Source organism: Pungitius pungitius, chromosome 8 (assembly GCF_949316345.1).
Source record: "Pungitius pungitius chromosome 8, fPunPun2.1, whole genome shotgun sequence".
Classification (NCBI taxonomy): Eukaryota; Metazoa; Chordata; class Actinopteri; order Perciformes; family Gasterosteidae; genus Pungitius; species Pungitius pungitius.
This window is the reverse complement of record NC_084907.1, coordinates 11,031,802-11,046,790: the sequence shown is the minus strand read 5'-3', so window position 1 is coordinate 11,046,790 and position 14,989 is coordinate 11,031,802. Positions and strand designations below refer to the sequence as shown.

The 14,989-nt window shown below is 44.1% G+C and overlaps 1 protein-coding gene across 2 annotated transcripts in view; it reads left to right on the top strand.

The window, feature by feature from the left end:
• epha8 (eph receptor A8) overlaps positions 1-14,751 on the top strand; it is a 75,148-nt gene extending 60,397 nt beyond the window's left edge. The window contains exons 10-20 of one of the 2 annotated variants that reach the window (XM_037490511.2): positions 1,222-1,384; positions 2,828-2,924; positions 4,402-4,469; positions 4,675-4,800; positions 5,333-5,518; positions 6,223-6,284; positions 6,933-7,142; positions 8,893-9,042; positions 9,159-9,349; positions 10,064-10,222; positions 10,859-14,751. In XM_037490511.2, coding sequence (XP_037346408.2) covers positions 1,222-1,384; positions 2,828-2,924; positions 4,402-4,469; positions 4,675-4,800; positions 5,333-5,518; positions 6,223-6,284; positions 6,933-7,142; positions 8,893-9,042; positions 9,159-9,349; positions 10,064-10,222; positions 10,859-10,973 — 1,527 coding nt within the window. In that variant the 3' untranslated portion in view covers positions 10,974-14,751. Of the gene's footprint in view, positions 1-1,221; positions 1,385-2,827; positions 2,961-4,401; positions 4,470-4,674; positions 4,801-5,332; positions 5,519-6,222; positions 6,285-6,932; positions 7,143-8,892; positions 9,043-9,158; positions 9,350-10,063; positions 10,223-10,858 lie in introns of both variants that reach the window. The other variant, XM_037490509.2, reaches the window with a different exon arrangement.
• The last annotated feature ends 238 nt before the right edge of the window (positions 14,752-14,989 follow it).

The following is a 14,989-nucleotide window of genomic DNA, read 5'->3' as shown; positions in this document are numbered from 1 at the left end:
TCAGTGAAAGCGACGCGGACAGCAAGCGGCTGGCGGCGCGTAAGCCTCGCGACGGGCTTAATTACCTTGACCGCTAACGTGCATGTGTGTGTGTGAAACTGTGTTTGTGATGATAGCAATCAGCTAAGGGAGCAGCCTGGAAACAGACAGTCTCATAGCCAAACAAGTAGGACGGTGCTGGGGAGGTGATGGAGGATTAGCTCGTCTCTTGTGCTGGAGTTTTAATCTGGCCTCGCTCGAGGGGTGGGGGGGGGGGGGGGGGGGGGGGGTGAGACATCCGCAGGGGGGATTTTAAGAGGACAAGTCAGCATGTGCTTCCTTAAGGTTTCTATACGGCTGAACTTAGAGAACAGTGAGTCACAGCGAGGGTAGCAGCCGCAGCAGCTGCAGCACACTACACAGGACGATAATGAAGACAAAAAAATGCCTCTTTCCGCAACAGGCTCTTCTTCTTAATTAGGCTCTTATCCGTTTCAGGGGACACATGAACTATTCACTCGTTCTGCTGTTTGGATGCACCTTGCACTTCCTTATTATTGCTGAACATGTATTACCTTCTACACATACAAAGATGCAACGGCAGGATGGATGACGATGATACTTAATGATAAACTTTGTCGTTGATCAGGTCATCACAACTGTTATTCCTCGAAAGGTGGTATAATCGTGGGATTTCACGTTTCAAGCAATCAGGCCCCACAAATGAACTAGCTGAAAGGAAATAAATAATCCTCAAAGCACCTGTCACTTTTCAAAAGATGTCGGAAGCAATTATCTACCAGTTTAAGTGGCAGAAAAGGTTCATTTACGAAACAGAAAACAGCTCCTGAAATCTAGAGTCTGGTATTAGTGAAGCTGTTAGTAAGCGAAAGATTCAGCGTGATATGACAATATCCACCAAGATACTAATAGCTTCAAAGAAACTCCCTAGACTGCCGCTGCACCAAGACCTCCCTGCAGGTATTGTAAGGTGGGAAAAAGTAGTGCAGTGCTCATCAGGAGCAAATCGTTGTTCCAGATGAGCCACTTCGTACAAGACTCTGTCAAAAATCCTTTTATTCTTACGATGGAATGATATGAAAAATCTCTTATTTCAGGTGTAGGTTTATTCAGAAGAAACTTGGTTCCATCAGCCACACTGATTGGGCTTTTTTCATGTGTTATTGTGGCCTATCTGAACCTGAACCAGACCGTTGTTTAACAAAGTTCTTTCTGTTACAGGAGAATGAAGCACACAGTTACTCCACTCTGAAGTCAAGAAACACCAGTGCCCGGGTATCCGGGCTGAAGCCCGGAACCAAGTACATCTTCCAAGTCCGGGCCAGAACGTCGGCGGGCTGTGGGCGCTTCAGCCAGAATGTGGAGATCCAGACGGGGAAAGCAGGTGTGTACATGTTCGTAGGAACGGGAGTACATCGTGTCACAGAAATGTGTGTGGAAACCTGCTGCCTACCCCGAGCCACGGGACCCTTTAGCGGCCCAATGTTGTTCGATACAGTTCGAAACAGTCCCGTAAGGTAACTTTGTTGTGTTAAAAGACTAAACCCAAGCCGGCACTGCACAGCATGGTTCTGGGCTAGTGTCAGCAAGGCTGATAGCCACCCCTGGTTCATCCCACTGTTTTATCGATCTGAGCTTTGTTAGAGTGTCCCCCCTGTCAGCCAAACTGCAGCCCATCGCTGCTACAAACAGCTGAACACAGCACTGGGGGGGGGGTGCTAGAAGTCTTCATGAGTCTGTCCACCTGATGTCGGTACAACACCGAAAGTTGAACAACTTTTAGTCCAACATTTTTCTTTTGTAATAGGGGTTTTGGCAGAGAACCTGCGGAGCTGACACTAGGTCTGCAAAGTTAGACCACCTGCCTGGTCGGAGTCCCGTTGCTGCTTCACTGACTAATAGTCTTCCTTCATTCTGCCGCTCACTGGACCCAGACTGCTCCTCTTGATACTGACTCTGAAAAAAAAGACATGTGCATGCCCCCCTCCTCCTCCCATTGATGCTGGGTAATCAATAAGTCTTTAAGAATATGAATGAATGAAAACGACATTAGATGCGTGCGATCTGTGTAGTCAGTCTACCCATCCTTCAGGCTTTTATATTAACCGTGTTTAACTGAAGGCTGTATGGATGGCAAAGTACTCACTCCAGTACTCTTTTGCTCTGTCAACAGCAGGCTACAGCTCTCACTTGTAAAACGTTTCTTCATCTCCTAGTTAGAGAATCAATCACAGCTGTTTTGTCCTGACATTTTATCACCTCACCACCGCGTAATTACTTGTCCCACTACTCTGCTTGGAAGGACCCCCTATGCTCAGCTGGTTGAGGTAGAGACGATTGATTGAGGTAAGACGTGAACACCGAGCAGTCAGGGTCAGGGGAGCCCATTGTTTGGGGAAAAGGGCCCCGAACCAATCAGGTTTCCAGTAGCACGGTGCACATGGACGCCTGGCCAATCGTAGGGCTTTAATGCTGCAGAGATCGTGCAAAGAAAAGAAGTGGGATCGTTAGTCACGCATCACCAGCATGAGTTGGAACACTTTTTGTTCATTAAAACAAATATTGAAAAACAACGCTGCACCCCCACTCCTTTGCCAAACTAAATCCTGCACAGAGAACGGTTGTTAGAACTTGCAAGTTTGGGACAACATTCGATCTTTCAAAAGAGATTAACAAGATTAGCTGAATATCCCCGCGCTAAGATGCCGCCATGCACACAGTTTCAAAACAGCAAACAGGAGGTAATTAGAAAATGCTGAGCTCTTTAATGTAACTGCAAATTCTATCTTCACCATGAAACTGAAGCCGTGCGTCCATGTGTTTCCAGCTCCTCTGCGCTACAACACCATGACCATCATCTGGATCTGCATGGCCCTGGTGTCCGGCCTGGTCACCTTCATGGCCATCATCATCTGCAGGAAACGGCAAGGCTACACTTTACCACACTACCCATCGCTGCTGTGTGTGGAACACTTTCTTACGCTACCTATCTCTCTTTGTGTAAATGTTGCTTGTGTTTAAAAGTCCAGTTCTGTGTTCATCCCTGTTTGTGCTAATGGCTGCAAGGTCAAATGAAAGTGAGGTTGTAAACAGTTATTCTCCAAAAATTGGGGTCATTTAAGCCCTTTGAGATGCTAAAACACCTTTAGCCACTCATCATGTTGAAATGGTCCTCAAACCTCCCCGTCCTCAGCGCCTTGTTTAGTGAATTTCCTAAGTTGTAATTTCCATCTCGTAGTGTATTTAATTATGTTGATTCATGTCTAGTAGCTTGCAAACCATTCGTTCTCACTTATCCCATCCACCCCACCCATCTCCACCTTTTTTTGATGTTTTAAAATTAAATTCTCTGGAATACTACATTGAATAATGAATCCCAATTTACTTAATTAATTCATACTTCAATGCATATTAAGCTTCTCATTCCCATTCTGTTAAAAGGGGAAGAATTGTTCGGTGTTATCCGGGCCTGAGCGTGCTGTCTCGACTGCAGAATCCAACGTATTTAATGCAGCTAAGACAGGGGATAAGAAAAGGAAAGCCTCACTGATGGTGGAGTTTAGCGTTTAAAGCGTTTAAATGAATGTGCTGAAAATGTGGGAGATGGGCCAACCTACTGTTAAACTGAGACAAAAAACAGCGCCTACATGAGGCAGAAGCCAGAGATGCTCAAGAGCCCCAAAGCTCGAGTCCGACTAGAGTCTCAAGTCTTTCGAGGACGGGTCTCAAGTCGAGTCTGAAGTCACCGTGTGTGCGACTCGAGTCCGAGTCTCAAACTCGAGTCCCCATCTCTGGCAGAAGCAACTCGGGCCTGTTTCAAGGCCAAATAGCTTCCAAAAATACACAGTGCACATAGTGACGCTAATTTAAGGTGAAGAGTCCATCAGGCTGATTATTTGGTTTGTCGTGTTGGTCCCTCCTTTCAACACGAGAGTATTTTTGTTATCTACAGCATCCCCAACCCAGGCCATGTGTGTAAACCATTTCCCAAACTCCCTCCTGGAATGTGTCCACTCTTCCTCTGGAGCATTGTTGTTTAATGTTGTTAAATGATTTAAATTTGTACACAGCATACCTAGAGAAATAGGTCTGTTTATATGAAAGGGATCCTTAATTAATTAGAACGCTGGGTTCCACCTTGTTGCAGGTGGAAAACCTAATTAACCGAGAGAACAGGTTGACCGGTTGCTCCTCATCACCTTAACTCACTAACTACTTACGTGATGAATAGCTGTGTTGAAGTCAATGATTCATTCTGAACAACTATTGATTTATTAATTATGATGAGCTTAGTTTGAATGAACAAATGATTCAGTATTGTCCTGTATTCATGTCACTGTATGTTTATGTGTACGTGTGTGTGTGTGTGCGTGCGTGTGTGTGTGGGTGTGGTTTGTGTAGACACTGTGGCTACAGCAAAGCCTTCCAGGACTCTGATGAGGAGAAGATGCATTACCAGAACGGTCACGGTATGTTTTGCTCCACTCCTCAATTATAACCACCAAGCGCAGATATTGATCATACTGCATGTAATAAAGTTCATCCTTGGAGCAGACAGTGTTTCATAACTGATCACAGGAGCACTCACTGTTTATTTTCTCTCTGTCTCTTTCTGTGAGCCAGCTTCCTTGCGTTCACCGACATGTGACCAAATGCTAATGTTGTTTGTCTTAGTGTCGTTCCCCGACGCGAGGTTCTATATCGATCCACACACGTACGAGGACCCCTGCCAGGCGGTCCACGAGTTTGCCCGAGAAATTGAAGCTTCCAGGATCAAAATAGAGAAAATCATTGGCTCAGGTAAAAGGAAAAAAAAAAGAAGGTGAAACCCGTGCTCAGACACACACACACAGAGCTAGAATCATTGGCCGGGGCGAACTTAAAATCATTGGCCAGTGTAAAGGCTGCGGTGTGCAGCCGAGGGGAGGATGGCAGGGCGGAATCAGAGCGTTGCGTGGAGCTGTCAATCAGAGCTCCTCAGACGGGCCAGGAATAAACACTGGGTCGGCTCCTCAACACATTGTGCTGCTGGATGTCCTGCAGACAGACATGAAGAGAAGCATGGACTTGAGAAAGACACTTTAAATGTTCCTCCCTGATAGGAATTAGTGAGATCAACAAGGCTGATGGAGGATTTGCTCACTTCTACTTTTGCACAAGCATGTGGATTTCTCTTAATAATAATGCAGAAAATTGTTGCTTGTATGTATGTGTGTGTGTGTGTGTGTGTGTGTGTGTGTGTGTGTGTGTGTGTGTGTGTTGCTCGATCAACACACACACACAACCAGTGGATTAGTGCAGAAATCAAATCCTCTGTTGCGTTTGTGATCAGGGGAGTTCGGGGAGGTGTGCTATGGACGCATGAGACTCCCGGGGAAGCGAGACATCCCTGTGGCCCTGAAGACCCTGAAGGCGGGATACACAGAGAAGCAGAAGAGGGACTTCCTGGCAGAGGCGTCCATCATGGCCCAGTTCGACCACCCTAACGTCATTCGCCTGGAGGGAGTGGTCACTCAAAGTATGCTACTGACAAAACCTGAAATCAGTGTCGACTAAGTTTTGTGCAGGATTATTGAGTTATGACTGTGAGCATGAATATATTTAATACATATAAAATAGATTTTATGCTACATAGGCTTCACCAAGCCTCATCCACTTTGGTTAAAATCAACAATCAATCAAAAAGACAACTCACAGAGTTTGCTCCCTCAGTCAGAAATCTTTTTCTGACTCGTAATTTGGCTGGAGGTCAGCACACAGTTATTCTGAGGTGGCTGAAGAATTATAATTTAAATGGTTCAAGTGCCTCTATGTGAAAGTACTAGCTGTCTCTCTCATATAGAAAAAGTATTCATTGATATTTACAACTTTTACATCCACAAAATGAATGTTGACCAATGTTGATCGTCAATTTAAAGAAGTGGTCACTGATCACACAAAGCTTCCTCAAAGGAACACTTGAGGCTGGGCCCAAAAGCAACTACAGAAGAGATATTTGTGTGGTGGGGACAATTTACAGACCATTCAAGTGTTTTAGTCATAGTAAATGTGGGTTTTCACAAGGGACATGAACATCTCCCAGGTCAGAGTCATGTGTTAGAGCCGGTTGCATCTAGGCTCTAGCAGATCAACCTGCGCGACAAAGCAAACGCTAATTGAGAATGAGATTGGGCTGCTTTGGTGCAGGAGGGAGGCCTGAAGGTTCCTGTTTTGTTCCCTCAGGCAAACCGGCGATGATCATCACAGAGTACATGGAGAACGGCTCTCTGGACTCTTTCCTCAGGGTTGGTATTGAAGCAGTAAAAGGTTCCTGTTTGCTTTTTGATTTTGTCTCATTACTGAGAGGTTCTTCTGTTCTGTTTTTGACTAAATGGCCATCTTTTCCTTTGCTGTTTAGCGAGAAAAAGTCTACAGCTGGTGAAAGCAATGTGTTACAACTTCTTAGCAACCATCACAAAGGTCCAATTCAAGTTTAGCAGATCTGTTTCCGAGGGATTGTTGGAGTTGGAGTCTGTTTCTCAACACATGCTTTTTCATGGGATAGCGACATCACTTTCCTTTCATGTCACTCGCTATCTATCAGAGAATCATTGTTGCTAGGCACTAGCGGTTTAGAGCAGCAAATGGGAAAGTTTCCTTTAACGAGATACAAGTTGATGTAACATTGTGTCACATTGACAATGTCAAACAGCGCCAGTATTTGCTTTTATGAAGATACCGTGAATTAATACTTAAAAAGCAAATCCCTGTCATGTTTTTTTCTCTTATCTGTACTCTCCTCTCTATCTTGATTAAAATCTCTTCTATCATCACTCTCCTCGTCCGTTTCGTTGCTCTATCGTCACTCATTTTTTTGGTGCCCTGCCATTGAAACTCTCTTCCCTTCCTCCTCCCTCATGATATTTCTCTTTTGCTTTACCTCCTCCCACTAGAGGCACGATGGCCAGTTCACCATCATCCAGCTGGTGGGTTTGCTGCGCGGCATCGCGGCTGGTATGACCTACCTCTCTGACCTGGGCTACATCCACAGAGACCTGGCTGCCCGCAACATCTTGGTCAACAGCAACCTGGTGTGCAAGGTGTCTGACTTCGGCCTCTCCCGGGTGCTGGAGGACGACCCAGACGCCGCATACACCACCAGTGTGAGTTTTCACATCGAGGCAAGCACCGACCCAGCGCACACGCACACGCCTCTTTAAAGGAATCACGAGTAATGGGTACGAAAACACAACCGCTAGAGAAGTACATGAAATATTCCACCTAACCCTCCGACGAGGAACAAAAGCAATTTTGATTGCTCAAACCCTGAGAGGAGTGAAAGAAGGAAGAGAAGGAAGCTCCACCCTGTGTTTAGTCCAGCTGTCCATCCAGTCCAGCTGATTCACAAAAGAAAAATAAGTCATGATTGAGAAACTCAAAAAAGATTGTGGTGGCAAAAGCTTTGACAATGCCAAAGATAATACAGCTGTCACGTTCAATATATTATTTCGTTTTCTTAAATGACTATTATTTAAGAGGTGCAGTTCCACTAAAGTCGAAGATGAAAGTGACACAAACACAATCAAAGTCAGATGAACTGAGAGAAAAGTCAAAGCGACCCTGTAGGTGCTCCTGTAGAGAGCCGTCCAAGTCTTCACTATAAGATAACACAAAGCTCCTTGCTGTGTGCGATGCTATCAGCTCCCAGCCGATGGAAATCTGCATTTGACACATTTGTCTGTTACAGTCTATTAAAGCACAGCGATGAGATTACAGACAGCGTCACTCAGAGACATGCCGCCTCAGGGGAAAGAACGGTTAATGATCGTGTTACAGGCCATATAGCGTCATGGGGACATTAGCAGCTGATAAAGGCTGATGATAAACACGGTTCTCGTTACTGTCTGGAACTGAATAAAAAGCCGCCTACAGCATGGAATTTGGAAAGTCACTTTGATGAAGCTGCCTGTGTTGAGATTGCGACTGAAGTTTACAGGATTCTATTCTGAAGTTTTAATGGTTTAGCAGGATGTCAAGTGTGTGTGTGTGTGTGTGTGTGTAATAGGCTGCGTCTTGAGAGTAACCTTCAAATGTTTAAAATAACCCACTGAGAGCACTTTGTTTGTTTAAGAAGTGACACGTCCCTCCGTCGACCTAATTAAGTGTCACTTTTATATCAAGAGTATTGTGTAAGTAGTTCATATACTTGCTGAGATCTGCAAGTTTATTCTTGTCATGCCGCCGCAATACATGCGCCTTGTTTAATATTTTAACTACAGGGAACATATAGAGTGTCTTTTCACTCTATATGTTCATGTCGATTAACTCACTGGGGTGACTTCTGATTTTATGGATTAGTGTAGTGTAATTAGATAAAGAAAATTATAAATCAAAATCCCTTTTAAATGTGTTCTTGAATAAACAATGCATCACACTGGCACTGACCCTGCGTCACACTCTCCTAATAGATGTAAATATATATTAAAAAAACCTTTTAAGTATAAGTTTCATTTTATTTTAGAAGCTCAGTCATTTTCACAGACACTCCACAATAAATACATTTTTGGGTACTATTTCTTTTATAGAGGGATGAATACACATTTGCAGCTTGATGGAAACATGTCAACCAGTGCAGCAATGGGGCTCATTTACTTTTTAAAATAGGTTTTGGACAATAATGGAGCTCAGTAAAGAGGAAAAATATTTGAATTAAAAGATAAAATATATCAGGCTGTTATGCAGAGTCTACTTTTTGTTGCGTGCATTCTTTGATGGCTCGGGTCTTTTCATGGGAAAATGATAAGAGAATACAGAACAAAGACAAACTAAGCCTTTATTCTGCAACGATTGGTCGGATGTGTGACCAAAGAAAGCCTGAAACACCACGGCCAATTGTCTTCATTCTCCCAACAGGGCGGGAAGATTCCGATCCGCTGGACGGCCCCCGAGGCCATAGCCTACAGGAAGTTCTCCTCCTCCAGCGACGTGTGGAGCTATGGCGTGGTCATGTGGGAGGTGACGTCCTACGGCGAGCGCCCGTACTGGAACCTCACCAACAGAGACGTGAGAGCTGTTACTTTCCCAGACTACCCCCCCCCTCCCCCCCCCCCCCACACACACACACACCTCCCTCCCTCGCCAACAGATCCTGGATCATCGTGCTTATTCTTTTTGCGCAGGTGATCAAATCGGTGGAGGAGGGCTACAGGCTTCCCGCCCCCATGGGCTGCCCCGGCCCTCTGCACACGCTCATGCTGGACTGCTGGCAGAAGGACCGCAACGAGAGGCCGCGCTTCTGCCAGATAGTCACCGTTCTCGACAAGCTCATCCGCAACCCGGAGAACCTCAAGTCCATGGACGCACTCTGCAGGTTCGCATCGGTCCGCACGGTTCAATTTGTGCCAGATGGTTTCGCCCGACATTGAATCAAATATTGGTTTGTGTGATTAGGCTGCAAAACATCAAAGCGGGACGTCGCCTGCGTGGGGCTAAGAAGACGATCCTGTTAGGCTGCTAAATAGCCGTCCTGGTGAATCCAATCTCATCCCGCTGCTTTCAAACATGAGCGCAGTGGGATGAAGTTGCAGTCCAAAAGTTTCCCTCAAAGTTCCAGAGTAAATGAAGCCAAGCCGCCGCGTTGGTTATCCAATAAGCTCGTTCCTGATGGACGCATATTGAGATCGATCTGCGGCCACTCTGTGGCAGCACGTTGGAGAGAACGCCCGGGCCGCAGGCGCGCCGGCGTAAATTGTTCAGTTCGGATCCCGGGTCCCAGGGAGCTAGTGGTGCGCGGCGCCGTGCGTCTATGTCGGTGTGAGGAAAAGGAAGAGCCGGATTCCTCCCTGAATTAATCTACCCAAAGCAGCCATCCTGCAACCCCAGCCACCACCTCTTTTCCATCATTTGAACCACTATTGATTTTCTGCCTTAGCTACTAGAACATTTCAAAGCCCCCCCCCCCCCCCCTTCCCTCACGGTTGCGCTGCCTCTTGCTCACTTTTTGTTCACTCTTCTTATTTTCGGACTCCCTCTAATCTTCCCCTCCCTGTCAATCTGTCTCTTTCTCTCTCTTTGTGTCCCACAGCTTAAATAGTCCTCCACTGATGGACAGAGCTATCCCCGACTTCAGTAGCTGTAACTCAGTAAACGACTGGCTGGACACTATAAAGATGAGCCGCTACAAGGACCACTTTGCAGCAGGTGGTTACCAAACTCTGGGACACGTTGTGAGCATGAACCAAGGGTAAGTGCTGATGGTGACGGGGGGATCAGAGGGGTCGGTCTTCTTAGACAGATCATTGTCATTTTCTGCATTTCCCTTTTTTTTATGTTTTGCGATCTAACGAGCATCTTCCAGTGAGCTCCAGTCAAAAGATAAGATGAACCCTCCAGAGCTTCTATTTCAAACGGCATTCAAGTCCGTCCTTCACAACTATCATCATCTTTCCTATGAAGTGTACGTGAAATCCCTCTGGTCCTCTTGCAGCAAATCGTCCGTTTGGTCTCAAATGAAAGCTAATCATGGAAGATTCTATCAATTTGTGCAGGCCCCAAAATAGTAGATAGCAGCAGGTAGATCGCCATGACTTGGTTGCTTGAAAAGTAGCTTGTGAGCACCCCGGCTCTAGACACTTGAGAATTGGGTTGGAGGTATTATGTTGGTTGAAATCTGCAAAGCCACCACTAGATGCGAATGAATCCTTTCCACTGCCCTTTAAGTAGCTCATCCCGCAGTTACAGAGCAACATTGATTTCATCTTTTTCTTTTTTTTCTTGTTGTGTGTTGGATTTTGAGGTACATAAAGGCGATGGCCACTACCTGTTAATGGATCGCTACAACTTCAATTTCTGTGTGTTTCTATGCGTGTGCGCCGTGCAGGGACATCCAGCGGCTCGGGGTGACACTGATGGGCCACCAGAAGAAGATCATGACCAGCGTCCAGGTGATGAGGGCGCAGGTCCTCAACAAGAGTGTGCCGTCCGTGCATGTATAACCCCCCCAACAGCAAGGTTTCGGTCTGCTACAAATCCAGAAACCCAGGCTTCAACGAGGCCCAGGGGGTCTGCGTGGGATTTAGGATGATCTGATGAAGGGGAGAGGAAGATCCACAGGAACTTTGCAAGACTTTTTATCCCCAATGAGATTGAAGAATAAAACGTGAAAAGTTGGTGCGAGCATAAAACATGACTTTTTGGGACAACTCCTTTTTTTAAATTTTCTTTTTTTGTATCCAAGCATATTTACTGAGTTTAAATGTTCTGTTTATAAATGGAAAGACTGCCTTAATTACCACAAATTATTTAAATTGTATCGCCAACGGAGACGAGATCATTTATCTGCCTGGAATTTATGAGAGAAATATGACTTAGTGAACCAGACAATATTACAGGGAGCTATTTAGAAGGTGGGGATGGGGACGGGGAGGAGGGGGGTTCCAATATTCTGATGACACTTGCCACCTCTCCTGCAGCACAAGCTGGAGGAGACTTGATGCCCAGAATGGAGCTGGAGGCCCAGAGAAGTGGAGAAAAAGTGAGATAGCGCTCACCCAAGTTGCCAGATCGTCTCCATCGGCGGAGAAGACCTATTTCACCCCAGGCTATTAATACCAACATAATACCCATGATGAATGACCCCAGGAGGGGCCCCTGAGCCCGTGCGCGGCGCACAACTGCTGTACCCTTAAGATGTGTGTGAATCAGTTACAGTGCACTTTATTCTACAATCCTTCTGTGCTGTGGACGCTCTGCAGTTGTGTCACAAAACCCCTCTCAGCCACAACTGGTCCCAAGGTGCAAAATAGCTGTTTAAATATAGTATGACCTATAATGATGACTACTAAAGTATAAAACCCAAGAAGAGAAATAGCGTAGTAAGTTACTCACTCATGAGATTTATTTCCCAACAACTATGGGAGGAAAGAAAATATGTTTAAATTAGATGCAATATATTTGCCGCGATAAATTCTGCATCTTACTTATTTATAAGTATGTTTCTTTAGCTACCTCTTATTTCAGATTAAATCCAATTACAGCGTTTAATTTCAAGAACAGCAAGTCTATTTCCGTTGTGGGTGTGAAAGCTCATTCTTGACCTTGCGAAGAGCAGTTGGATAAATCCACCTTTAAAGGTGCTCTATAATGGCTTCAGAGCACTAATATAGCAGCAAACAACACACGGTGGAGAGCGTTCTCCTTGCTTTGTTTTCACAGCAGGGTGGTCCTGCAGGGTGCCTCAGAAGGGATTCTAAGGGCCGGCACTCTGCACCGCGCTGTGGCGGTGGTCCGCCATCTCACCTCTGTGCTCGCTGTTTGCGCCGTTGGATTCGTTAGCACCGTTAGCTTCTAGTTTCGGAGGTAACAGCTGAGCTCGGATTTCTGATTTTAGAACCTTAAACCAGAGGTTCACTTACAACCACTTTGACAAAAAGCAGAGCATGTTTTTTAGTGTGCAGGTGAAGACTGAAGCTGGGCAGAAGAACCCTCAGAAGCAGCTAGTAGGAGGACCCTCAGTTAAGGTTAGTTTGTAAAACTTTTAGTCCTTTTTTGTTGATCGACTTCAAATATATTTGAAACTACTAAAATAAATTATTATGTATATGTCTATTGCAAATGAATCTATAATATATTATATAATTCTCAAGGCATGTCAGTCTACATGCTTTTTTTGATTACCTCCAGATGCAGAAATGCATCTTCATTCAGCTTAAAGTTGTTTGGAAGATCCTGTAGATTGAAAAGGAATTTTAAATTATTAATCTTCAAAAAAAACATCAGTAAGTTGTATTTTGTTTTTGCCACATAGCTAGCAGCAATCTCATTTAAGCTAAGCAGCTGGTATTAAACATGGATGTATAAAGAGAACTGGGTACAGCGTTTTATTCCAATAAAAGATGTATTCTGGGGCTTGAAGCAAATATTTAATAGTTCATATTAAATATATACTATTATAAATAAATATGGCTATTGAATAACCCATACCTTCCGCAACCATTGAGTCCATACTGCTGTGCTCACAACCGTCAACCTCGGCCACAAGAACAACAGTTTGCATGCTTGAAGCAGGACCAACAAGAATCCACTGATCCTATTTATGAACTAAACTCAGAATCAGGACCAGAAAAACATGCCAAATCCAATCTCAGCCGACAGATGCATAACTAGAGCTGTGCCTTTGGACACATTCAGGCTTTACGGCATGCAGCCCATGAATGTATTAGAAGGTCCTAAAACTGACAGGTCAGAGCTAATATATTGATCATTTTCTCCTACAGCTAACACTAAGCCGATCAAGCCGATATGATATATGAGCATGCGGGTTGGAGCAGTCCCGTGGGTCGGATGGGCATTCGTTTTGCCAAATGAAATAACAGGGGATTTGGCTTTCTCTGTATTTTACAACTTGTAGGACCTAATCATTTAAATAAGGGCTATTACAGTGTTTGTACTAGAAAGTTAAGTGTTACACGCATCTTTTCCCCAATGTAATTCTATGGGGAAAATGATGGACACAGAAGTTGTAACTACAGGGTTTTGCCAATATATCCTCTCTCTCTTTATACATCCATGGTGACGTTGCTAAATGTAACTGTAGATGCTATCTCACGCTCCATTATGGTTTTGCTAGGTGTACAACAGGAGGAGCACGATTTTCCTACGCACATTTTTTGTTGTTTAACTGCTGCTGAAATATAAAATAAAATGTCTTTGAAGAACCATCAGCTGAAGAAGGCCGGTCATAATACCCGTCAGCTGAATTTCGGTGCTAACTGAACGTCATCAGTTGGCCGCCAATCTCCCGACGTTGGCTCTATTAGTCAAATTTGACTGTAATTCATCTACAACTATTTGTATCAAAATGTATCTTTCAGTGGCTCAATACTGCCAATCTCACAAAAGTGTGTACAGCGTTTTCATATTTCCATAAAATGTTCCTTAAAAATGCCAATTAATAGCTTAAATAACCCCAAAAGAAGTCTTTTTTTAACTTTCAACCAAAATTTGGCATTTAAAATGAACTAAATTGTTCTGAAATGTGTCTAATTTAGTGGGTATTTGGGGAGCAACGTCAGCCCAAATATAATTCATTGCAATACGTTTTTTTCTTTTTTTTGAATGCAGGGGATGTAGCACACATGAGCTACACAGACTGTAAAATAAAGTGTTACTTCTGATTAAATGTGATCACGCTGTTCTGCCTCAGTGTTGATGAAAAATTGACAAAGAACATGTAAGTAGAAAGTTTGTATCGAAACGCTCTCTAGAGCATAATAAGCCTGATTTATACCCCCCCTCGCCCTCCCCCCCCCCCATCTTTCCCCTCCTCTCCCCCTCTGTGTGCCATAAAGAGAATGACCTTTTCTTGTGCACTTCCGTAGGTTTTCCTTTAGATGATTGATGTCAATTTTTATTAAAGAAAAGCCTGATGATGTTTCTTGATCATGTGTTATAGTGGCATTTCACGGTTTTAAAGATTTACCTTTTTCTCTAGGATGCTTTTGGAGACACTGGACCCCATATTAAGTTAGGATATGTTTTTAATAAATGAACTGATTTATAATGTATACAGCAAATTCAGTCACTGGGAGGAAAAACTAGATAAACAACCACAATTATTCACATCATTATTTATTCATGCCCATTTGTTATTTCCAAATAATGCAACTTTGAGAGTTTTTCTTACGATTGATGAAACATCCTTGTTGCTAATGATGAACCATAAATGTGCAAACTGTCCATAAAAACACAATAAAGGAACGTTTTTCTGTGGGATTTCCTGACTATTTCTGAAACAATAGTAAGCTGATTTCAGCTCCCATGGCTTTTAATTTGCAATAGTTGCACACTTCACTGCTCAGTAGAGCTGTGGCTGTTGAATATGCTGGTTTTAAAGTCCTAATTTGCCAACAACAATGGATCACATTAATGCAATATGTATGAAAGGTGTCGCTCACCCTGATAGACACACAGAAAATTATCGTCCAACTGCGAGGTTCCTCACAACAGCAAG